The following is a 26,922-nucleotide window of genomic DNA, read 5'->3' as shown; positions in this document are numbered from 1 at the left end:
CACGACACGGTGAAACAGAAGATATTACAGTTTTTAATGACCCGTTGGTAGGATAGTCTCAAGCCGAGATCATCCAGTTTATTCTCCAGTGATTGCACGTTTGCCAATAGAACGGAGGTAGAAGCGGGTGACCCACTCGCCGACAAATTCTCACAAGGCACCCCGATCTCCTCCCTCTGTATATCCATCTTCATGCGAATGACAAGGATTTGGGCCTGGTCTCGGATAAGCGTTATATACTTTGCGTTGGACTCATTAAAGAAAACATCTTCTTCCAGTTCGAGGTGAGTAAATCGCTGTTCTGATGTTCAGAAGCTTTTTTTCAGTCATAAGAGATGGTAGCAGCAACATTATGTACAAAATAAGTTACAAACAATGGGGAGAAAACACATATAATAGCACAGTTGGTTAGGAGCCCATAAAACTCCAGCCATCCCCTCCGGCGCCATTTTCCAACTGCCTGGCATTTTGGTATCAGTCTCAGGAGATGTTTTTTCTTGTCTACCATACCTAAATGATGAGTAGGAGCCATTACCTGGTTCCTACTCATCCTTGAGTGGAAAGGGGCTTTCATGTTCTCGTGGCGTACATCGTGTGCCTCCGCCATTGCCAAAGTGCTGTCAGAGCTCAGAACCCGAGTGAAACAAATGACGGTAACATTAAGCAATGCCGGGCATTTGAGCTCGCAGGGTTAACCCCCCCCCCCCCCCCCCCCCCCCAAATGAATTAGGAATCCTCCCATTGCGGCTCCCTCTGCATAATTCGGTAAGCATCGGGTGATGCCATTTAAAATGGCCTGTGGTGGATGGAATAGCGTTTAATGAGGACGGATATTGACAGCAGGGTCAAGTGGCGGAGGATGTTGATTTACATTAGGTGGAGTAATGTGTGCCTGTGGCGCCTGGCGGACTGGGCAGATAAATATTACAGAGTGATCCTTCAAACGAGCCTAAGGCGCAAAAAGGCTCTTCTCCAGGGTTTCCTGGCCAAACCACCAGGGGTTGGGCGAAAATTGGCAAGTGAGCAGGTGGGCGGGGCCAAACATACGCCAAGCAGAGACCATGCATTGAGAGCGAGAGAGCGTGTCACTTTATCAATTTGCATAATGAAGTATTTAGCTCGGCAGATAGATCTGTGTATCAACCACACGCCAGATGCTTAAGCCAATACTAGCAACAGCATGAAGCGATAAAACACTGACAACCCTTTACTTATCTGGCTGATTTGCATGCAATGGAAAGGCTAGGATAAGATACTGTAGGTGTTACGATCAAACAGGAGAAGCCTGATATTCATACCGCTCATAGTTATACAAATCTCCCAAAGCCTTATATGATTGGCCCTGTAAACTCTTCCAGCGCCACACACCATATTCACACACAGGCACGATGTGGGTGGGGAAAAAAGGCAAGGCTGTCCTCTATCCCCTTTCCTGACTATATGTGACCACGGCAACAACAATTTATATCCACCTCTGATGGTCATACAGTATGCTTGCCTAATTATGGGGATTATCTGCAGTTAGGCACTTCTCATGCAAATTGGATATGGGGTTAGACCTTGTGCACTTTGCATGGGCTTTTTCATTTGAATCTCGATGAATCTGGTTTCGTAAGAGCATAGGCTACTGTAGATTGGGAACTTTTTTTCTTTTTTACTGAGGTGCATTTTTACTTCCTGGGTCCAATATAGATGTTAGCCAATCATCATTGATTGGTTTGTTGTGTTGTGTTCCATGTCTCTAAACAACACCACATGGCTCATGTTTCGAAATGAAGCAGTTTAAGCGGCAACGAGATACAACAACTATGATGGCCTGCTGAACAGGTTCCCCTATGTCCACTGAGAACGAAGGAACATCAACTTAAGGACACAATCATTTGTCCTTGGCCTATTTGTTTTAAGGGTGTGCTTTTTTCCGTCCAAGTGTCGACCGAAAGCCATAATATGACCATATCAGCTAAATAGCCACAAAAGGCACACAGTGCATTAAGATTCCACATTTAGCATATCATTAATCAAATCATTGCCATTGTTCTACAGTATATGTGAGCATTGATTTGAGTCCGGTATTGTTAGCTGGTTGTATTATCCCACCTAGGGGCAATTGGTCCACTGAAGAGGACAATGATAATGTCTTCCTAATGGAGCTCAGAGGACAATGCCGACCAATCAGTCAATCCAAACTGCTTTCCCCAGCTCTCTCATTTTTACATGGCACTTTACCACTTCACCACCGAGGGAGAATTTGAGCTTTTTTTTCTTCTCAACCGAGAATACAAGGTATATAATTACATTTGCCTGAAACTAAAGTTCAAATTGGGGGGGAAAAGAACGGTGGTCCAATTACGAAGTGAGACGCTTACACGATCTCTCCGTCTCTCTCCCTACCTCTCTCTCTTTCTCCTCATCTCACCCTCTTTCACCCCCCCCCCTCCATCTCGCTCTCCTCTCTTTCCTCTCTCTCTACTCTTAGCTTAGTAGAAAGCAATGGGTGAATCAATATATGAAGTATTGTAAAGTCGGCATTGGGACAGAAGACTGGGATCAAATGTTACAGTGAGACAGATTAGCCCCTGTAGACCCTTGATGATAAGAGAATGAGAGAGAGAGGGAAGGAGGGATACTGGAGATGGCCTTCAATGTGGCACAGTAGCCTTGGAGGGAATTCAATACAACCCATTGACAAAAGAAGGGCTGTATTATAGAGAGAAGCTGCAGCCTCCTTTGGGAAGCTGGCCTGCCCGTTCTATTTCCTTATTAATTGTGCTCGAGGAAAAAAGGGAGAGGGAGGATAGCGACAAAGATATACACAGCTTTCTCTCAAAGGAGGCCCTTCACCTTCCACATTTTGTTTGAAACAATGTCAGGGTCAAGCCGATTTGAGGCTATCTTTGTACTTACTGAATGGAAGAGTGGTATTTTCAAGGGGATCTAAGAAAGACACACACTTCCTCGAAATCACACACTCCCCCATAACCCCCGTCCCCTCAGTCTTTGAGGTCACAGCTTGCCCTCAATCCCATACGGAGTTATCAGGCCCCTGGAGAGATTGTCAATTTAGCCATTGATGGATCCCCTTGTGAAGTCACCTCCCACTTTACTCCCCTAAGTCCACCCAGGGCACATCTTAGCTGCATGTTTGTTGGAGTTTGAAGACATGATAGAAATGAACGCTTTCCTCCCCCACTGACCCTCATCTCCCACCTTTACTGCACACACCTGGTTACAGTACAGTACACGTCAAGAAAGATAAGACGACAATAAACAAAGTGCTTGGACGTCCGGTATCTTTCTTAAGGCATCATATTTATGTATTTACTTTGGAGATGTTCCTGAAGAAGTCGTTTTTAAATTTTTGTTTGTGCTATATTTGATGTATAACAACCTCCCTCTTACTGCATCCCCAGAAAATAATCTTGGCCCGTCTTTATCCTTGTCAATAATAAACGTATTCATTAGGATCTAATGGCTAAACTGAACCTAGATCAGAACTACTACTCTGAGAAGCTTGATAAATATAGCCCCTGTATGATGTTGTCTCTTGAATGTCAGGATAGTCCAAACTGAGAGAAGTCAATAGTTAAGAGCTGGCTTTTAGGGGTTCTGTCATTTATTTTCACCGTGGAAAACCACTGTGATTTCCCTGGAGATAAATGTGACATGGAGGGATCCCACAAAAGACTGACTGTGTCAAATGAGAAACATTGCAGGTGCACATTCCCCAGTGTCGCCCCCCCCCCCCCCCCCCTCTCTCTCCCACACACACACACACACACACACACACCCCGATCACTGGCCCTTGTTCAGTGGCATAGGGGACTTGAAGGGGATCCTTTTTCACTGCAATAATGCAGTCCTTTCTGCTTCGTGACATGGGCTGGAGAGAGCAGTGGAAACGGTAGAGAAGGATGTCACTCTGCAGTCCAGCATCAAGCGTTTTGGCACGAGATGTCTCTATAGGCCCTCTGGAAGGGACATGCTGTAGACTGTGTGTACTCTGCTCATTGTTGAGTAAGGGCTCATATTAAGTGTGTAGACATTTTTAGTGGGTTAGTGCTGCTTTTCTTATTGATTCTCATTATCGTGTTTTTCTTTACAATGTTATATGCATATTTAGGTTCAAGTATTGTACCCAGAGCCATAGGTACACCATTTTGTGTGAGCGTGAAACGTTTTCTCCTCATGTTCATCCTTCTCAAGTGAACTGCATGCCCACAGTACTGTGTACGTCTGACGGTCGACCAAAATTCCGAACTTTTGACACGTCTTCCCATTTTACGTTGCAGTTCATTTATTAACACACGTGGAGGGCGACATCCCTTTCCATGCATATTCAAAGTCCCGCCTCTTGTCTTCACCTAATAGCCTTGTGTGTGTGATTTTAGCTTTCATTTTAAACATGGGAAGCCAAAAGGAATCAAAGAGGGTTCACTGAGTGCTGTTGCTATTGCAGATGTAGCGTAGCAACCCAGGTTGATGGAAGCAATGCCACACCATTTGCGTGCACCGTGGCATGCACGCTCAATAAGACGACCTGCTCTCTGTGGGCGGTCGAAGAGCTAGGTATCGAGTTGTCGCCTCCGCCACCCCCTCCTCTCCTCCTTTTTCTCTCCTATCATCTTTTTCAACTCTCCTCACCTCTTTTTATCTTCCATCTTTCTCTCCTTTAGCGTGTCGCTGTATGACTGGCAGGTTCTTGTTAATAATAATCTTGCAGAAGGCTCCGCCATGCGATTCAATTAACTGCTCGCGCTGCTGTGATCTCTCGGCGCACCGACAGAAGATGAGCTTTTTGTCACCCGGCACATGTGTTTTAGATGTTACGCTACACATGCTGTAGCTACACTATCCTATGCTAGCTAGCTAGCACCATTGTAGACTACAGTAACCTAGAGAGACTCTAGATTAGCACTGCCCTCATCGTCCTGGATATAGACGGACGTATGACGACCTTCTGTAAATCTAGGCTAAATGGGGCCACCATGCATGTTTGGGGGAATGTCCTAGAAAGCCTCCCTTGGGGGGAGGAGGTGTGTCCTCAACCCCCCTCCATGGTCATTCATTGACCTGGAGGGATAGATGGAAGGGAGGGAGGGAGACAATGAATGGTGCCACTCTGCACATAGCCTACTGTATGAAAGCTACGCTAGCATCTTCCATGTAGTAAACGGGTATCCCATCCTACCCCCATTACTACAACACCCAGGCTTTAAAAAAATGCACCCCCCTCCCCAAAATATTTTCACATGACCCTCCCCTTGTACTGTAAAAAAATTGCACCCCCCTTCATAGAATTAACTACAAAATAATGATTACCACCACAAATAACAGTAACTGGACCAACCCTGTGTTTATAAACATGGATATTGATTTGACCACTTCAGCAAGCTTTTGTGGCAGTCCAAGCAGTGCTCTGGAACAGAAGGTTGAGGATTAGCCGACCACCACGGACGAGCTCACTCTCCCTGCTTGTGTCATTACACTAAGACCAGCGCCGCTTTTAGACAATGATCAGCTTGGGGGAAATAAAATGTAAAACATTTTTATGCTATATTTATAATTTATATAAAATATATGCAACAATTTTCCACCAAAGAGTATCTGTGCCAACACATAACCAATAGTCCAGGCATAACTGCATACCGATGACTTCGAGCGCTTCATCGTGGTTTACATTTTCAACACCACAATCAACTGGAGTATGTCTATCTCAACAAACAGAAAATAAATCCATTCCTACTCCTTGTCGAAGGATTGCCTTGACAATCTCCGAATGTCATTGGCGGTTTAGTTTTTTTGTGACGGATATCTCTTTCGAATGTGTGCAGGTAGCCTACAGGAGACCTTTGAAGTAGCCTAATCAGACTAAAATCTGAGTGGTTGTGTTTATGCCACACAAGGTAATACATATTAAAAGTGACATGACAAATATTTTGGCGATATTCAAGTGTTAGGTTCTAGGTCGAGGAACAACCACTCGGATTGGAAAGGAGTCAGAACGAGTGTTAAGCTTTTCTGAATAACTGGGCCGGCTGGGAGCATAGGCCTATGTGGCTACACTATATAGGACGACATGGGAGAATGATGATCGGCAACAGACAGCAGCACTTCAGTATCAGAAGTAAAAATACAGCCAGACAGTCCTGCACTGTGACTTTGTCGACTTTCTAATCTGTCATGTAGACTCACAACTGATCCAAATGAAATGAATAGAATAAAACATTCAAATAACAGGGCTTTTGCAACATCATTCAAATGAAATTGTGCAAAACTGCAGTTTACAGCCTTGTACAATAATTGTACTCACAATAATTCACATTTTCATTGCATTGTGGTGGTGTAGGCTAGTCTAGGTAGGATCATTTTATTGACTTTATGTCACGATCGTCCATGGGAGAGAGATAGGACCAAGGCGCAGCGTGTAAATAATACATATTCTCTTTATTTAGGAGAGGAACTAACGAAGCAAAACAACAAATCCAAGAACGTGAAACCAAAACCGACTAAATGCAAAACATGCAAACCTGAAACAAACCTAGACACAGACTAAGACAATGACTAAATCAATGACCCAACAAACACCTGATGCCTATGGCCGCCTAAAAATATGGCTCCCAATCAGAGACAAATGAAAGACACCTGTCTCTGATTGAGAAACCACTCAGGCAACCATAGACATACCTAGAAACCCTCACTAAACCATAGACATACCTAGACATACTCACTCAACACAAAACCACAAACACAAAACCCAACAACCCCTTAACCATATAACCACCCAAACACAAACCTTCCCCATGTCACACCCTGACCTAACAAACATAATAAAGGAAACAAAGATAACTAAGGCCAGGGTGTGACATAACCCCCCCCTTAAGGTGCGAACACCGGGCGCACCAACACAAAGTCTAGGGGAGGATCCGGGGTAGGCCTTAATATGGCGGCGGCTCGGGTGCAGGACGTGGCCCCCACTCCACCATAGTCGATCTCCGCTTCGGTGTCTCTGGTAAATCCTGGCTGAATGGCGGATTCAGCTGATCCTGGCTGGCGGACCACTCTGGCTGATCATGGCAGGCGGGCGACTCTGGCTGATCATGGCAGGCGGGCGACTCTGGCTGATCATGGCAGGCGGGCGACTCTGGCTGATCATGGCAGGCGGGCGACTCTGGCTGATCATGGCAGGCGGGCGACTCTGGCTGATCATGGCAGGCGGGCGACTCTGGCTGATCATGGCAGGCGGGCGACTCTGGCTGATCATGGCAGGCGGGCGACTCTGGCTGATCATGGCAGGCGGGCGACTCTGGCTGATCATGGCAGGCGGGCGACTCTGGCTGATCATGGCAGGCGGGCGACTCTGGCTGATCATGGCAGGCGGGCGACTCTGGCTGATCATGGCAGGCGGGCGACTCTGGCTGATCATGGCTGGCGGGCGACTCTGGCTGATCATGGCTGGCGGGCGACTCTGGCTGATCATGGCTGGCGGGCGACTCTGGCTGATCATGGCTGGCGGGCGACTCTGGCTGATCATGGCTGGCGGGCGACTCTGGCTGATCATGGCTGGCGGGCGACTCTGGCTGATCATGGCTGGCGGGCGACTCTGGCTGATCATGGCTGGCGGGCGACTCTGGCTGATCATGGCTGGCGGGCGACTCTGGCTGATCATGGCTGGCGGGCGACTCTGGCTGATCATGGCTGGCGGGCGACTCTGGCTCGTGGCAGACTGGCAGCTTTGACGGCTCGGGGCAGACTGGCAGCTCTGACGGCTCGGGGCAGACTGGCAGCTCTGGCCGGCTGAGACGCACTATAGGCCTGGTGCGTGGTGCCGGAACTGGTGATACCGGGCTAGGGACACGCACCTGAAGGCTAGTGCGGGGAGAAGGAACAGGGCATACTGGACCCTGGATACGCACATTAGGCCTAGTGCGTGGTGCCGGAACTGGTGGTACCGGGCTGGGGCCACACATCTCAGGGCTAGTGCGGGGAGCAGCAACAGGACACACTGGGCTCTCAAAGCGCACTATAGGCCTAGTGCGTGGTACCGGCACAGGTGGTACCGGGATGAGGACACGCACCTCAGGGCGAGTGCGGGGAGAAGCAACAATGCGAACAGGGCTCTGGAGACACCCTGGAATCCTGGGGCGTGGTGCCGGATCTGGTGGTACTGGGCTGGGGCGGAAAGGTGTTACAGGAGGTGTAGGACTAGGAATGCACACAGGAGGCCTGGTTCGTGGGACTGTCATTCCCAGACGGTTAGCACGCAACTCAGGACGAGCATGGAGAACTGACTCAGGTAACATCACCTCCCGCACACGCTCTGTCGGGTGGATGTCGTGCCTCACGCACCAACACAGCAGGTCCCTCTTTTCACTCTCCTCCAAACTCCTCATTAACTCCTTAACAGTCTCTGTATCCTTCCCATTGCTCACCTCCAGTATCTGCACAACGGGCTCTGGTTCCCTCCTTTCACGCTGCTTGGTCCTGAGTGGTTGGGTCATTCTGTCACGATCGTCCATGGGAGAGAGATAGGACCAAGGCGCAGCGTGTAAATAATACATCTTCTCTTTATTTAGGAGAGGAACTAACGAAGAAAAACAACAAATCCAAGAACGTGAAACCAAAACCGACTAAATGCAAAACATGCAAACCTGAAGCAAACCTAGACACAGACTAAGACAATGACTAAATCAATGACCCAACAAACACCTGATGCCTATGGCCGCCTAAAAATATGGCTCCCAATCAGAGACAAATGAAAGACACCTGTCTCTGATTGAGAAACCACTCAGGCAACCATAGACATACCTAGAAACCCTCACTAAACCATAGACAAACCTAGACATACTCACTCAACACAAAACCACAAACACAAAACCCAACAACCCCTTAACCATATAACCACCCAAACACAAACCTTCCCCATGTCACACCCTGACCTAACAAACATAATAAAGGAAACAAAGATAACTAAGGCCAGGGTGTGACACTTTATGGCTGTACAAATTTAATGTGCTTTATAATGGATACAACATTTTTTTAAAGTAAGGCGAAACCAAAAACAAATCACTTTTTTTATTTAATATAAGTTATACCTGTTGTAATAATACTAAACAACCTTTTGTACAACACCTAGTGACCCCACTGAGAGATTTTAGCTTTTTGGTATTGTAGCAAACTGTGGCGCAGGGAATACAACTCGGATTGCTGGAGTGAAAGAAAACACCCAACGCTTCGTGTCAATAGGGTTAATCTACTTGCTGGGAATTGTAACGTGGTTCATATAGCACGGTTTACTACACAGCCCCCTCCTTCGACTAATCAGCCCCCTAGCATGTCCGAGCCATGCGTTCTGATGGCTGCACGGCCGCCATCCCACTTCTGACACCAGTGTAGCAAACGGCAGGACAAGGAAGTGAAACCGGGTCACTGGCGTGAAAGGCAGATGATACCTTATGCATTGTGCCAATAGGGTTAACCCACTTGGTAGGAATTGTATCATGTATAATGTAGCAAGGATTGTGACCGTATAATGGTTTTGTAATGACAGTCACAGGGACCAGGGCTTGAGACCCAGTCAGTGTATCCCCCTAATCCACTATTTGTGTCAGGTGTTGGAGAGCACCATTTGAAAGCATGTCCCAGCCGAGATTTAGTCACAGTACATTTGTGTTAGGGTAGCGATGAATCTGTACTGCACATGTGATGGCAGAGTATTCAAAACAAATGTGCACCCAGTTGATAAATCATCATAAAATCATTCTGCCAGATAGGCCTACTTTGAAGTCAACATTTAAGTGGGAAGGTTTTTGGGGGAAAATGTTGAATGATTGTTTCAGCACGCATCGTGGTTTTTATAGCACCGATTGGCTATATTTATGACCTTTTAGAAGTGTTTACTTCAGGCTGACTACTAGCATCTATTGAGTTGCAATGTCCCATAAATTGAATATCCAAATCAACTCAAAGTATACATAAAATGAGTTTTGTACCAACACAATTCAAAAGGAAGTCTACAGCAAAAAGGGGAGGAGCATGCAAGCAGATGAGGAAATGCGGCTATATGAAATAAATGATATAGTAAAACCTGTAGAATGTAAACCAAGGAAAAAATGTACTTCGCCCAATTAAAAAATCACACAAACCTCCCCAAAACAAAAATGTTTTGTTAGACAACCTATTTTGGACCACCCCAGTAAATTTCGAACTGTCTCTTAATGTTTTGCTTCTATAGGACCCATTTCGTCACACAATACATTATTGTGTATCATTGCGTACTCTCAATCTCTTAATAGTTCAGCAGTTTGCTAACCCAGTTGCATCTGATACAGTTACCTATTTAGATATGATATAAATGTTGCTATGTGCCTTAGTTAGTAAATTAGGATATATGCATATGCATGAAATCACATTTTAATTTACGCATTTTTCATAATTTGTGTTTTTCATTATGCAAGTAAACATAACTACTTGGAGCCATAATTGGTATTAATTCATGCTTTTTACCCCTCAGCTATTAAACTGCAGCAAAAATCGCGTTAGACAGGAAGAATTTGGAATACATAAATGACCTAAGCTTATCATGGAGGCTACTGTACGTTATTTGCAGGAAGCTCCAATAAAGTATGTTTATATCTCACGGGAAGAAGCCTGCTGAATCTGAAGTCAAATGAGTTTCTATGAGGATACATCAGTTATGAACTTAGCTTTGTTGCCTCTGTGACTTTTCACTCTATAAGCAGCAGAGCAAGCCAAAATTTAAAGATTCCTCTTTTTCTTACTTAGCGTACCCTCAAACTCGAAAACAAAGATATTGCCACATTTCTCATACACATACTGTGTCTTCAAGTTCATAACAAACACAACGAGTTTCTCATCACGAGCCAATATGGGCTTTGTGTCAAATGCATTATCCGTTATTATTCCTTTTGCTGCTGAAAAGTACTCCTTTCTCCCCATCCATGTCTTCTCCATGGCTGCTGCTGTTGAATATACAATCCGTGTGAGGGAGAGTGAAAGAGGATGCATCCTAAATTACACCCTATTCCCTATATAGTGCACTACTTTTGACCAGAGCCCTATGGGCACTACATATTAATAGGGCGCCATTTGGGATGTAGTCAGTGTGAGCGAGCGTAGGGTAGTTTATTCTCGGTGTCGACTGATTGAGGTCAGAACAGATTAAGTGCTTTCCACTGTCAGTTTATGAGGTCGTGGTTTCCATTGACAAACATGACCCGATGGGATCCTCACACCCCAGTGTTGTCTCGAATACACTGCAATGGCAATCCACATCATATTGTGGCTAAAGAGACTATTATCCATGGTGATTGTCAGTATTGGCGTGCATTATACTTTGTTTACGCTGTCTATGCTCACAAAAGCACAGTTGATGCAATTAACTTGAGGCTTGGATGCCTTTCAGACTGGAACATTGCAGGATTTTCCTATTCACTACAACATACAGTGGATTTTCGTGAACGCTTTGTCATAGGAAAAACTCCGGGAAAATATACTCCCAAAACTTTTCAGGGTTAGGATAGGCCTAAGGCCTGAATTGTATAAAACTGGTCTAAGGTCAGGCTGAATGGTATTTAGAGTGACTTCCCTTAGTCATTCGGTCATGGAACTTTCACAGTAGATGGATACAGACAACATAGCTTTCTAATCTGAAAATCTAAAGTCTTAAATAGCAGGAGAAAAAAATTAGACACTGTGTGGTGAGTCTTGCGTTAAGACACTGTGTGGTGAGTCTTGCGTTAAGACACTGTGTGGTGAGTCTTGCGTTAAGACACTGTGTGGTGAGTCTTGCGTTAAGACACTGTGTGGTGAGTCTTGCGTTAAGACACTGTGTGGTGAGTCTTGCGTTAACTTCTCTGATCTACGGATACCGAATACGGGTTCACTTTCCTAAACAACCTCTGAATTGCAGGGCGCCAAATTCAAAAATATTCCAAAAAATATTTATAATCATGCAATCACAAGTGAAATATACCAAAACACAGCTTAGCTTGTTGTTAATCCACCTATGGTGTCAGATTTTGAAAATATATTTTACAGCGAAAGAAATCCAAGCTTTTGTGAGTGTAGCTTTCAATGCTACATCAGCTAACCCCGAATTAGCATGGTCACGAAAGTGTGAAAAGCAATAAAATTTATCGCTTACCTTAGATAATCTTCGGACATTTCCACTCACGAGACTCCCAGTTACACAAAAATCTTCTTTTTGTTCGATAAATATTACTTTTATCACAAAAAAATGCCATTTGGGTATGATGAAAAAAACTACAGCCTCATTCCGGTCCTGAAAGGAAGACGGAAATTTCCAAACGTATCAGATTCAAAAATATTCCTAAAAATATTTATAATCATGCAATCACAAGTGAAATATACCAAAACACAGCTTAGCTTGTTGTTAATCCACCTATCGTGTCAGATTTTGAAAATATAGTTTACAGCGAAAGAAATCCAAGCTTTTGTGAGTTTAGCTTTCAATGCTATAACAGTTTAGCCTTATATTAGCTTGACTAGCTTGGTCACGAAAGTAAGAAAAGCAATCAAATTAATCGCTTACCTTTGATAATCTTCGGGTGTTTACACTCACGAGACTCCCAGTTACACAACAAATGTTCTTTTTGTTAGATAAATATTACTTTTATCACAAAACACCGCCATTTGGTTTGCGCAATATTTTGAGAAAACAAAAGCTGTGTTCCGTTCGACAAATCCCCAAAAGTATCCGAAATGGTCGTAGAAACATTCCAAATGTTTTTTATAATCAAACCTCAGGTTGTCTTTAACAAACATAATCGATAATATTTCAACCGGAGCATAACCTATTCATTAAGAGACAAAAGGAAAATGGAGAGCTCCCCTCTGGCGCGCAGGAAATATTCAGAGTACACCTGACTACTTCTGAAAAATCTCGTAAATTTTTTCAAAATAAAAGCCTGAAACTATGTCTAAAGCCTGGTCACAGCCTGAGGAAGCCATTGGGGAAAAATTCTGGTTGATACCCCTTTAAATGGAGGTTAGAGGGGAAAGGAAACAAAGATAATTTAAAAAAAAATATCACTTCCTGGTTAATTTTTCTCAGGATTTCGCTTGCAGAATAAATATTATTTTTCCTCACAGACAATATTTTGACAGTTTTGGAAACTTTGGAGTGTTTTCTATCCTAATCTGTAAATTATATGCATATTCTACGATCTGGGCCAGAGAGAACTTCCGTTTACGTTGGGTACAGTATTTGAAAAAAGAAAAAAAAATCTGACCCCTAGCGCTAAGTTAAGACACCGTGTGGTGAGTCTTGCTGTAAGACACCGTGTGGTGAGTCTTGCTGTAAGACACTGTGTGGTGAGTCTTGCGTTAAGACACTGTGTGGTGAGTCTTGCTGTCTCATTTCTCATGGCTAAATGTAGTTCCATGTAGTTCCTGTGTGCTGTAGAGGTGTTGCTGTTTGATAATAATAATTTGGTGGGTGCTTATATTTGTCCTATTTCACACATATACAAGCGCGTGTTAATACGCATGTGTGAATTGGAAATGTGTTCGCATATGAATTGGAAATTTGCATATTCCAACTCCCCCTGAGAACCTTCTCGGAGAATGGGGACATGACCAGGTTCTGTTGTTATCAACGGCGACCATGGAGCAATTAGGGTTAAGTGCCTTGCTCTAGAGCACATTGGCAGATGATAGAAAAAAAGTATTCACCTTGTCGGCTCAGAGATTCAAAAAAGTTACCTTTTGTTTACTGGCCCAACGCTCTAACCACTCTAACCTGCCGATGTCTGCACTGCGGCAATGGTCCATGTGAGAAAGGCAGGTTCTTCTCCCCCTCACGCAAGGAAAGCATCTTTTTTGTTTATTTTTTTTGACCTCAATTAAACTTTGTGTCGCAGCCAGGGCAAGTTGAAATATGCCAACTCCGTGGAGGCCTGTGTGTTTGTGTTTCTGTGTGTGTGTCTGTGTCAATTAGTGTGGGTGTGTGTCTGGGTGGTTTGAGGGGAACGAGGTGGTGTTAGTTTTGGCCCATAATGTCCCCAGAGCGACACAGAAGCCTGAGGGGATGGTTGCAGCCAGGGGAAGACGGGGGAGATGACAGAAGAAGAAATAGACAAACAATGTCAATGTGGCGGGTAGCAGAACAAAGCCCAACTTTCTCTCGCTCTCATGCACTCGCTCTCAGGCGCGCTCGCTCTCTCGCACTTTCTCTCTTGCGAGCCGCCACTATAGCAGCAGCCACCAACTCCCTAGGCTGCCCTCCATCCTTGGAAGAGACCGGGACTGACAAAGTCTGTATTCAACTTATTTTACATGTAGAGAATAGAAATGGAAATATTTTTTTCCAGTCGTCAATATTTTGGGATATTAAAACGTTCATAAAGTGTTTGTTTCAATGTATTAGTGATGGGGCCCTTTTTCAGTTCGACAAGAAATTTGTCATATGGACTTCAACTCGTGTATATTCAACGAGAATAATGAAGTCATTGAACTGCACTCTAAATTATCCCAGAAATTCCTTGAGCTGAAGAGAAATTGACCTCCACATAGTTAACTATAATTTGCTTTTTGAAGTGGAGTATCAATCTCTGAACACCCGGAAGAGCATCATCCTCCTTTTGTCATCTGCTTATTTTTAGGTCTGCTACAGCTCAGAACTTAATAGTGTTTAATTAAATTAAGCCCTTGTTGGCATTCATTTAAAGTGGCAATTCACTGCTGTCTAGCCTCATATTCATCATCTACAGCATCTGTACCAGCGCAGTGGTGGCTGGTGATTGGCCAAAAAATAGTCACAGGTGGGGTGCTGCCGCTAATACCATAATGGGCAGGCCACCACTCTACCAGTGTCTACAGTACATACATTACCAGTCAAAAGTTAGGACACACCTACTCATTCCATGGTTTTACTTTGTTTTTACTATTTTCTACATTGTAGAATAATAGTGAAGACATCAAAACTATGAAGTAACACATGGAATCATGTAGTAACCAAAAAAAGTTACCAAAAAAAAAATCAAAATATATTTTATTTGAGGTTCTTCAAAGTAGCCACCCTTTGCCTTGATGACAGCTTTGCACACTCTTAACATTCTCTCAACCAGCTCCATGACGTAGTCACCTGGAATGCATTTCAATTAACAGGTGTGCGTTAAAGGTTAATTCTAATGCGTTTGAGCCAATCAGTTGTGCTGTGACATGGTACTGGTGGTATAGAGAAGAACAGCTCAAATAAGCAAAGAGAAACGAGAGTCCATCATTCATTTAATAGATGAAGGTCAGTCAATGTGGAACATTTCAGTTGCAAAAACCATCAAGTGTTATGATGAAACTGGCTCTCATGAGGACCGCCATAGGAAAGGAAGACCCAGAGTTACCTCTGCTGCAGAGGATAAGTTCATTAGAGTTACCAGCCTCAGAAATTGCAGCCCAAATAAATGCTTCACAGAGTTCGAGTAACAGACACATCTCAACATCAACTGTTCAGTGGAGACTGCGTGAATCAGGCCTCCGAGGTCGAATTGCTGCAAAGAAACAACTACTAAAGGATACCAATAATAAGAAGAGACTTACTTGGGCCAAGTAACATGAGCAATGGACATTAGTCTGGTGGAAATCTGTCCTTTGGTCCAATGAGTCCAAATTTGAGATATTTGGTTCCAACCGCCGTGTCTTTGTGACGCAGACTAGGTGAACGGATGATCTCCACATGTGTGGTTCCCACCGTGAAGCATGGAGGAGGAGCTGTGATGGTGTGGTGGAGCTTTGCTCTTGACACTGTTGGTCATTTATTTAGAATTCAAGGCATACTTAACCAGCATGGCTACCACAGCATTCTGTGACGATACTCCATCCTATCTGGTGGTACTTAGTGGAACTATAATTTGTTTTTCAACAGGACAATGACCCAACACACCTACAGGATGTGTAAGGGCTATTTGACCAAGAAGGAGAGTGATGGAGTGTTGCATCAGATGACCTGGCCTCCACAATCACCCGACTTCAACCCAATTGAGATGGTTTGGAATGAGTTGGACAACTGAGTGAAGAAAAAGCAGCCAACAAGTGCTCAGCATATGTGGGAACTCTTTCAAGACTGTTGGAAAAGCATTCCAAGTGAAGCTGGTTGAGAGAATGCCAAGAGTGTGCAAAGCTTTCATCAAGGCAAAGGGTGGCTACTTTGAAGAATCTCAAATCTCAAATATATTCCTACATGATTCCATATGTGTTATTTCATTGTTTTGACGTCTTCACTATTATTCTACAATGTAGAGAATTGTACTAATAAAGAAAAACCCTTGAATGAGTAGGTGTCCAACCTTTTGACTGGTATGGTATGTGAAATGGGATGATTAATTTGAAGTAAAAAACTGAATGGCCCATTTAGCCTCACGTTTAGCATCCAATTCACCAGCCCACCTTTAAAACCACACATGCTTATAGCAATCAGCATAGGGACTCCCTTTTTCAAAATGGAACGGACAAAAACGTCGATTTTTGTCACAGTAAATATAGAAATATAGCTCCATTAAACAGTATCTGCCCCCCTCCCGGCCCCATTAACAGCAAGCATCAAACATTACATGTTTCAGGCAAGAACTAGCGGTCTAGTGAGGTTAAGGTGTTTCTCAGGCAGTTGATGTAGCCTCTGTATCTCACCTTGGGGCTAATTCAGTAATTCACTGACGTAAATAGAGCTAATTTCCTCCCTCGGCATGGCTGACTGCTAGATTGACAGGTGAGGCACGTGTGTTAGTTTGTCACTAGCTCTGTCGAGCGTAACTCGCCTCCCCTATACTGGCGAGCTTGGTGTGTTGCCAGGCGTTGGAAGACGTGTGTCGATGAAGAGGAGTGGGAACAAAACAAATGGCCTGTTTCCACTGGCAAGCAGAAAGTGTCTTCAGACCATGCTTTCTCCCCATTAGACTGACTCATGCTAATTGCTAATTACACTAAAACCACAGTGCCGGTTGAGGCGCCAAAATTCAACAATTGGTGTGATTTTGAAGGGCCTGTCAATCTAGGATCCACGGAAGAACACCTGTAACTGGATAGCTCTCTGTGTTTCATTGGGTGTGCAGTCTTCCATGACAGGCATTTCATGCCTTTTCTTTTTCAGACACATCAAGGGTTCTATGGAGAAAACATAATTCTTTTTTAAACAATGCAATTTTTCTGCATTGCAAAGTGTGTTTGATTAATGTCTACATGTCCGAGTCACATTTTTTATTGACTACATTCATTCAAAAGCACAGCTTACACATTGTCTTGTCTTATGATAAGTCTCCTTATCCTTTTCGATTGAGTAGAGACCCTTGGATTTGGATTGCCTGGGGATATATCTCAACTTAATTTACTCATTATGCTAGTTTCTCACTTAAAAATGAACAATTCTTTGTTCTTTATGGAAAAATGGTTACTGTTAAGAGCAATTTTTAAAGTAGGTCTACCCTCCATTTCCTCAAACCGTCTCGGCTTGCCACAGGTGACACAATCTCCTTCACCATGAAGCGCAACTGGGTGTGGCTGCCTCCCTCTGCTCTAATCGAATAACGACATTATGATTCATGCGCTAATTAATCACCCGTTTTGTGGGCCGAGCAGATTCAGCTACGTGGGGAAGAGAGACAGACGTTTGTGTTGAATCAGCCCATCCCTCCCTCCATCCCTCCCTCCATCCCTCCCTCCATCTCTCTATCCATCATTAACGCATTTCAATAAGAGCTCATTTGAATTGTCCGCCCTCTGTTTTGGTATGTGTAGTTTGCAGCCGGAAACGAGCTGCCTCCTGGGACGAAATACTCTACCCCTTCATAATATTAGCTAAACTTTTCATACTGAAGTTTTTATTTGGCGTATTTCCCAATCCGGGCTTAATTTGAGATGGCAGGTTTATCGCAAATCATCACTGCCTGTGTTGGAGCTGATGCTGTCGGAGACTGGTTGAGGAAAAGTTGAATAATTGCACAAGTCAGTATAGGGACCCTTCGAATCGTACCAGACGTGTTTATCTCCATTATGACAGCCATTTACACAAACAAGCTCTCTAATCATATTGTCTGCAGTCGTTGGCCCCCCTTCAATCTGACAATTTTTCTGTTTCTTGGGAGATTAACTGAAATGCCTACCCCGAGGGCCTGTTTTGGTATTAATTAGGACTTTTAAATGTCATTGCTAGTTAGCTCTGTCTGACCCAAAGTGCCCGGTGTCTCAGGAAGGAGGTAAGAGGGTCTGGGCTGTTCTTCAATGACCCCAGGGCCTCAGTGCCACTCTACATGCAAGCCCTCTTGAGGACATGCGATTTACCCCCATTACTTAAGGAAATACGCATTCAAGACCCGCAATCAAACTCATCTTTTGGTTTTCAATTTGCTGCCTCTCCGAGTGATTAGAAACCTTGGCAAGAGCGACATTTTCCTCTCAACCATTATTTCCTATGACCTTTTAGAATTCCCTTTTTGGTGAGTAATTGCATTTTTAAATATTAATTTGTGAATTGTGTCATGTCTGTAGAAATGACTCGCTCTTTGTAGATTCACTGTGTGAATTAACACTTTTAGACAAGTTGAAGAAAAGTTGAAGTAAAGATATCATTCTTCACTTTAGCCTAAAAGGTGATTTGACTTCAAAGTTTTATCAAGCGAGTTCTCCCACAATTCTGTGTTTTCAGCAGGGCGCTTGTCAAGAGACTTATCTTGGGAAATTCTCCGGAGCAGGAATAAAACTACAGAAGAATATTCCTCAAGGATTACAGAAAGAGAAAGTGGAACAGAATAGAACTGAGAGCTTAGATATCAGTAAGGACTTTCAATGAGACTCCATCTTGCTTTTTAGCTATAGGTGGATGTCTGGCCTTAGATGGTGATACGGGCACACAGGCAAGATGCTGGTGTTGGTAGATAGGGAATCTGAGCCCTATCCATCGCCACTTCTGGGTACAAATGTAATTACATAGAATTGTTGACTACTCTGGTAATTCAAGCCTATTTTGGGCATTTGGTTACTTGCTTACATTAGTCGATTAGGGAATCTGGCTCCTGAATTGCTTTTTATTCATTTGTTTCCTTGTTTTAATATTTGGGAGGAAGATATAGCTTGACTAACATTCTGAGAACTTGAACTGAAAATATGAGCCTTGGCTTCAGGTTATAGTGAGAGTCCCTTTTTAAGACCCTCAAGGGATGTTGAGGTCATGCTAACAGCCCAATCAGTTGTCAATGTCCAGTCAGGGTAGTACATCTGATTTATTCTAAAGCAGCGGTGAAAATGAGCCGGGGAGGAGAGGTGGTGGTATGCTGTATTGGCAAAACATAAGCCTATCACAATAATTAAAACAAAGATGCCAAGAAAACTGTAAGCCATTACACTATTATTTATCATGACCTCATGTCAGTGTCATAAAACATTAGCAAACGGACTTGAAAACATGTGGAAGTACGCTCCAAAATGTGGTGAGGTACGACAATAACAGTGACATTTTGCCAAGACTGAGACGCGAGGACAGCAGTGGATGCATCAATTCAGGTTTCAAGTGCAGGCCTATTTCACAATTACCGAATGTCATTCATTACACTTTTTGGTGCTTTGTAAGAGATTTCCATTTCTCAAATGGTGGGTGTAGTGCACTATATGGATGTGGGAATTATTTTAGAGTGGATGAACATGCGTAGGTAGCCTTTTGACGTGATTGTTTGACAATCAGATGAAGACATCAAAATGAATTGGGATTCTATATGTAATTCTATGATTAGAATTATTTAAAAAAAATGTGAGGTCCCATACCGGGAAGAAATGTTATCTACTTTCACCCCGGTTGAACACTGTGCAAAAATAAATATCCCAACTTCTTTTTCAGACCTATTCAAACCAAATAATTCAATCAAAATAATCAGAGGAGACTTTCAAATGTATGCTGGTGCCTTTGCATCCTTTCACGTTGAGTTAGCATAGCATAGTTTGCATAGCATAGATAGCATAGGCTATAGTTAGCTATGCTAGTTTCGACACCCATCTTTGAGAATTACATGGGAACCCTTATACAGTTAATTTCTCTCAATTGGTCTAACATACCTTAGATGTAATATGTCTGTTGCCAATTTAACCTGGCCTATGTTTGAAGCTGCGTACAGTACCAGTCAAGTTTGGACACACTTACTCATTCATGGGTTTTTCAAAGCTGTCATCAAGGCAAAGGGTGGCTACTTTGAAGAATCTCAAATATAAAATATATTTTGATTTGTTTCACACTCTTTTGGTTACTACATAAATACATATGTATTATTTTATAGTTTTGATGTCTTCACTTCTACAATCTAGAAAATAGTAAAAATAAAGAAAACCCTGGAATGAGTAGGCGTGTCCAAACTTTTGACTGGTACTGTAGGTCATGATGTTTGAAGTTTGAGACTCATTACAGTAGTGTGTGTGTGTGTACACACCATATATAGAAGTGTTACCAGTGATGCACACGTTAATACCATAACTTGTGAAAAACGTTAATATCCTACTATGCTGTGATTTCAAACAACCTAGGATGGCACACTGTGTTGCTTAAAATGGCACAAAATGAATTTGATCCTCTTGCCTTATAGAATAACTACGGCACTTTGCCCACTGCCCAGTGAATTGAAATAGATCAATAATACTCAGAGAGCAAATTCATGTTTAGGCGAGCTATTCAGCAAAGCACAGTTCAATAGAACTCAAATCTGCTTATAAATTGATGTGGCGTCGCGTTTGAGAATGAGCTACTCCATAGCAAGAGAATAATATGAAACAGAATGTGGAATAAATGAGAGAAAAATGAAATCATTTATTGATTTCAGGGATCGCAGAGACAAAATGGCTTTTTAAATTCAGTTTGGTACTTTATCATAAGGGGGTGGTAAGTATTTTGCAATTCTCAGTGCAACGTTTCTATGGTAACCATCCCATGTAATGGGCTATGCATGTGCCTTTGGATAGAACTGTAAGAACATAGCCATCTGGATTTTGGGCCACATTTTGCTGTATTTATTGTTTTACTATATGGATGGCATCATCCTCTCCATATAACTTATGCTTATTGCATTGTGGTGCTTGCTACAAGTATTTTATACTGACAAAATGTAAATGCAACAATTTCAATGATTTTACTGAGTTACAGTTCATATGAGGAAATCAGTCAATTTAAATAAATAAAATTAGGCCCTAATCTATGGATTTCACATAACTGGGAATACAGATATGCATCTCTTAGTGACAGATATCTTTTAAAAATGGGCCTCACAATGGGCTTCAGGATCTCATCAGAGTATTTCTGTTCCTTCAAATTGTCATTGATAAAATGTAATTGTCTTCGTTATCGTTGTTTATGTCTGCCCATACCATAACCCTACAGCCACCATGTTCACAACGTTGGCATCAGCAAACCGCTCGCCCACACAACACCATAACCGTGGTCTGCGGTTGTGAGGCCAGTTGGACATACTGCTAAATTCTCTAAAATGACGTTGGAGTCAGTTTATGGTAGAGAAATGAACATTCACTTCTCTGGCAACAGCTCTGGTGGACATTCCTGCATGCCAATTGCATGCTCCCTCAACTTGAGACATCTGTGCCAATGTGTTGTGACAAAACGGCACATTTCAGAGTGGCCTTTTATTGTCCCCAGCACAAGGTGCACCTGTGTAATGATCATGCTGTTAAATCAGCTTGTTGATATGCCACACATGTCAGGTGGATGGATTATCTTGGCAAAGGAGAAATGCTCACTAACAGGAATGTAAAAAATAAATGTGCACAAAATCTGAGAAAAATAAGCTTTTTGTGCTTATGGAACATTTCTGGGATCTTTTATTCCATCTCATGAAACGTGGGACGAACACTTTACATGATGTGTTTATATATTTTTTCAGTGTACAGTCATGGCCAAAAGTTTTGAGAGTGACACAAATATACATTTTCACAAAGTCTGCCTCAGTTTGTATGATGGCAATTTGCATATACTCCAGAATGTTATGAAGAGTGATCAGATGAATTGCAATTCATTGCAAAGTTCCTCTTTGCCATGCAAATGAACTGAATCCCCAAAAAGCATTTCCACTGCATTTCAACCCTGCCACAAAAGGACCAGCTGACATCATGTCAGTGATTCTCTCGTTAACACAGGTGTGAGTGTTGACGAGAATAAGGCTGGAGATCAGTCTGTCATGCTGATTGAGTTCGAATAACAGACTGGAAGCTTCAAAAGGAGGGTGGTGCTTGGAATCATTGTTCTTCCTCTGTCAATCATGGTTACCTGCAAGGAGACACGTGCCCCCATCATTGCTTTGCACAAGAAGGGCTTCACAGGAAAGGATATTGCTGCCAGTAAGATTGTACCTAAATCAACCATTTATCAAATCATCAAGAACTTCAAGGAGAGCGGTTCAATTGTTGTGAAGAAGGCTTCATGGTGCCCAAGAAAGTCCAGCAAGCGCCAGGACCATCTCCTAAAGTTGATTCAGCTGTGGGATCGTGGCACCACCAGTACAGAGCTTGCTCAGGAATGGCAGCAGGCAGGTGTGAGTGCATCTGCACGCACAGTGAGGCGAAGACCTTTGGAGGATGGCCTGGTGTCAAGAAGGGCAGCAAAGAAGCCACTTCTCTCCAGGAAAAACATCCGGGACAGACTGATATTCTGCAAAAGGTACAGCGATTGGACTGCTGAGGACTGGGGTGAAGTCATTTTCTCTGATGAATCCCCTTTCCGATTGTTTAGGGCATCCGGATAAAAGCTTGTCCGGAGAAGACAAGGTGAGCGCTACCATCAGTCCTGTGTCATGCCAACAGTAAAGCATCCTGAGACCATTCATGTGTGGGGTTGCTTCTCAGCCAAGGGAGTGGGCTCACTCACAATTTCGCCTAAGAATACAGCCACGAATTAAGAATGGTACCAACACATCCTCCGAGAGCAACTTCTCCCAACCATCCAGGAACAGTTTGGTGACGAACAATGCCTTTTCCAGCATGATGGAGCACCTTGCCATAAGGAAAAAGTGATAAGTGGCTCGGGGAACAAAACATCAATATGTTGGGTCCATAGCCAGGAAACTCCCCAGACCTTAATCCCATTGAGAACTTGTGGTCAATCCTCAAGAGGCGGGTGGACAAACAAAAACCCACAAATTCTGACCAAATCCAAGCATTGATAATGCAAGAATGCTCTGCCATCAGTCAGGATGTGGCCCAGAAGTTAATTGACAGCGTGCCAGGGCAGATTGCAGAGGGCTTGAAAAAGTAGGGTCAACACTGCAAATATTGACTGTGCATCAACTTCATGTAACTGTCTATAAAAGCCTTTGACACTTATGAAATGCTTGTAATTATACTTCAGTATTCCATAGTAACACCTGACAAAAATATCTAAAGACACTGGAGCAGCAAACTTTGTGGAAATTAATATTTGTGTCATTCTCAAAACTTTTGGCCACGACTGTAGATTGAATTAGCCGCACAATATTGAAATTGAACGAGCTTATTAAAAGTAATTGGTTTATCACCGATTTTTCTTAGAGTAGATTCATGCAACAGTTTTCATGTATCTTGTTCAATATTGTTGTATACCTCATCATAGATTTTAAACACATTTCATTGTATTTATATCACTGCCAAATCAAATGTTTGACAAGCGGGCACCATGGAATAGAAAGGACAATCAGCCATCAGTAATTTTGTTTTTCTCTCCCTTGATTAAAAGTAGAAATGTAATAAGATCCGGATCACTTGTTTTCAGAGAGAGAGAGAATCTTCCATTAAGTAGGAGATAATTGATATGTTTCATTCCTTAAACTGTCCGATTTCTGTTATAATGACAATTGGCTTCTAGCAACTTAGGCACTTCCACTGATACAGAATGCACTCCAAATGGCACCCTATTCCCTACATAGTTCACTACATTTGAACAGACCGCTATGGGCTCTTGTCAATAGTAGTGCACTATGTAGGAAATAGTGTGCGATTTGGAATGCAGTCTGTATCAGTGGAAGTGCCTAAGTTGCTAGAAGCCTGTTGTCGTTATGGGGGGGGGGGGTTTGAAAGTGGTACCATGAAAACTTTTAGATTGTTCATAACGGCTCAGATTGTAGTGGAATTTACTGGAGGGGGGAGAGAACTTCACAGGGGCATACAGTCACACAGGCAAAACACATACAGGTAAATGGCTCTCACACTTCCAGGCTGTGTAGCCCCCTTCCAGCCCATGATAAATGCTTGCAGTCAGTACCCATTGTCCAGTGTTGGCGCTGTAACACAGACACTTCTGTTAAGGGGTGTTTATGAAAATCCAGAACTGTCACGGTCCCCTGCGATCTCTCAGCCCAATGTTTACATTTCCCACTCATTTTTTCATTCCCACTGTAAACACCAAATCCCTGGAGTTTCCTCTGTTCCTCTGGCATGAGGCAAAGCAGAAACGGCATGACAGACCGCAGGCTCTGGTCTCCTGGTCTCCTGCCATTTGGCTGCCTGCGGTAAACAATGACAATACTGCCAGAGCGCTAGCAGTTAACCCCTCTTTGACCCAATCGTCAACTTTCCCTGTTAAGTGGGCGTGGCCACCTCTCTCAGCTCTAATTGAATAACGACATCATGATTAATGCGTTAATTGATCACCTGAGTTGCGGATGATGGATGTTTTTCATTCTCTCTCTCTCTCTCTCGTTTCTTTTTTTCTGTATTGGTCTTACTGGTAGGATTGTCATCATGAACACAGCTAACATGCTCCCCACATACTCCTTCGCTTTTAACTCTTGACCGTTCACCATATCTCTCCATATTCCTCTCCCACACCACCCACAGCCATGCTATTGTGCCTCCCACGCCCAACAAAGGCCCTGTCAGCCCCACTCCCTTCGTCCCAATGTCTGACCTTGGACCTTTGCTCTATCCTCACCTTCTCTTCATCTTTTGCTCTATTTCTCTTGCTCTAATGGTTAAGACATTAGGTTGGCAAGTGGGAGTCCCAGGTTCAATTCCCACATGGTAAATATACCCAGTGTTACGCAGGTTTTGCTGACGTTATTTTCTGTCTATGTACCCACAGCCTTCAGTCGAGCTCCCATCCCCATGGCGGTGGTGAGGAGGGAGCTGTCGTGTGAGAGCTACCCCATCGAGCTGCGCTGCCCAGGCACCGACGTCATCATGATTGAGAGTGCCAACTACGGCCGCACCGACGACAAGATCTGTGACGCCGACCCAGCGCAAATGGAAAATACACGCTGCTACCTTCCTGATGCCTACAAGATCATGTCCCAGAGGTAACAATCTAGACCTCTATATACAGTGAGCTCTAAAAGTATTGGGACAGTGACCCATTTGTTGTTGTTTTGGCTCTGTACTCCAACACATTGCATTTTTAAATAATACTATGACCGAGGTGAAAGTGCAGCTTTAATTTGAGGGTGTTTTCTTCCATATCGGGAAATTGCAGGTCTTTTTGTACATAGTCCCCGCATTTTAGGGGACCAAAAGTATTGGGACAAATTCACTTATGCATTAAAGTAGTAAAAAGTAAAACATGTAGTCCCATATTCATAGCACGCAATGACTACATCAAGCTTGTGACTACAAATTTGTTTGACTAATTTGCTGTTTGTTTTGGTTGTGTTTCAGATTACCAGTATTATTATTATAGAATGGTAAATAATGTATTGTCATTTTGGAGTCACTTTTGGTGTAAATAAGAATAGAATATGTTTTTAAACGCTTCTACATTAATGTGGACGCTATCATGACTATGGGTAATCCTGAATGAATTGTGAATTATGATGAGTGAGAAAGTTAGACACACAAATATCAAGCCCCAAAGACATGCTAACCTCTCACCATTACAATAACAGGGGAGATTGGCTCATTGACACCTGCCCCAAGTACTGACTTTGCAATTTTGGTTACCTTTTATTGAGCCTTTGTCTGGGGTTGGCAGGGCAGAGTGGGGGGGGGGGGGGGGGATTTCATGAACAAACTTTGTCCATTCAGGGGATCACGTCCTCATTGAAAATAATACACAATTCTCCAATTGTCACGATCGTGTGGCGGATTGACGGACCAAAATGCAGCAGTTGGAAAATAAGCCATCTTCTTTATTAACACCACGAAGATGAACACGACACAAAACTCTATACAAACTAACAAAACGACCGTGACGCTACAAACGTTGTGCACATACACACACAGGCTACAAACGTTCTACATAGACAATTACCCACAACCAATGAGAGCCTATGGCTACCCTAAATAAGGCTCCCAATCAGAGACAACCGAAATCAGCTGTCTCTAATTGGGAACTCATTCAGGTAACCATAGACTCTCCTAGATAACTAACCAACATAGACAACGCTAGACATATACACTCAACACAAAACCATCTACTACACCCCATAACCCCTTTACCAAATAAACACCCAAAACCAACAAAACATAAACATTCCCCATGTCACACCCTGACCTAACTAAAATAATAAAGAAAACGAAGAATAATAAGGCCAGGGCGTGACATAATCCCCCCCTTGAGGCGCGAACTCCGGGCGCACCATACACAGTCTAGGGGAGGGTCTGGGTGGGCTCCCCTCCACGGTGGCGGCTCCGGCTCTGGTCGTAGTCCCCACGTCACCACAGTACCTAACCACCTCCTAGGCTTCCTCCAAACGACCCCCCTCCACATTAACCCCATTGCATTAAGGGGGAGTTCCGGACTAAGGGACAGCTCCGGACTAAGGACCAGTACCAGGGTAAGGGGCAGTACCAGGGTCAGAGGCAGTACCAGGATAAGGGGCAGTACCAGGATAAGGGGCAGCACCAGGGTAAGGGGCAGCACCAGGGTAAGGGGCAGCACCAGGGTAAGGGGCAGCTCCAGGGTAAGGGGCAGCTCCAGGGTAAGGGGCAGCTCCGGACTGAGGA

The 26,922-nt window shown here is 43.5% G+C and overlaps 1 protein-coding gene across 1 annotated transcript in view; it reads left to right on the top strand.

Annotated features, from left to right (window-relative positions):
• Positions 1-25,940, top strand: part of LOC129835190 (adhesion G protein-coupled receptor L3-like) — a 147,552-nt gene extending 121,612 nt beyond the window's left edge. The window contains exon 4 of the mRNA XM_055900625.1: positions 25,067-25,940. Within this exon, the coding sequence (XP_055756600.1) occupies positions 25,067-25,284 (218 nt within the window). The 3' untranslated portion in view covers positions 25,285-25,940. The remainder of the gene's footprint in view (positions 1-25,066) is intronic.
• Positions 25,941-26,922: the final 982 nt, after the last annotated feature.

This window comes from Salvelinus fontinalis, chromosome 36 (genome assembly GCF_029448725.1).
Source record: "Salvelinus fontinalis isolate EN_2023a chromosome 36, ASM2944872v1, whole genome shotgun sequence".
Classification (NCBI taxonomy): domain Eukaryota; kingdom Metazoa; phylum Chordata; class Actinopteri; order Salmoniformes; family Salmonidae; genus Salvelinus; species Salvelinus fontinalis.
Note: the sequence above shows the minus strand (reverse complement) of the source record. Positions and strands in the feature narration are given on the sequence as shown.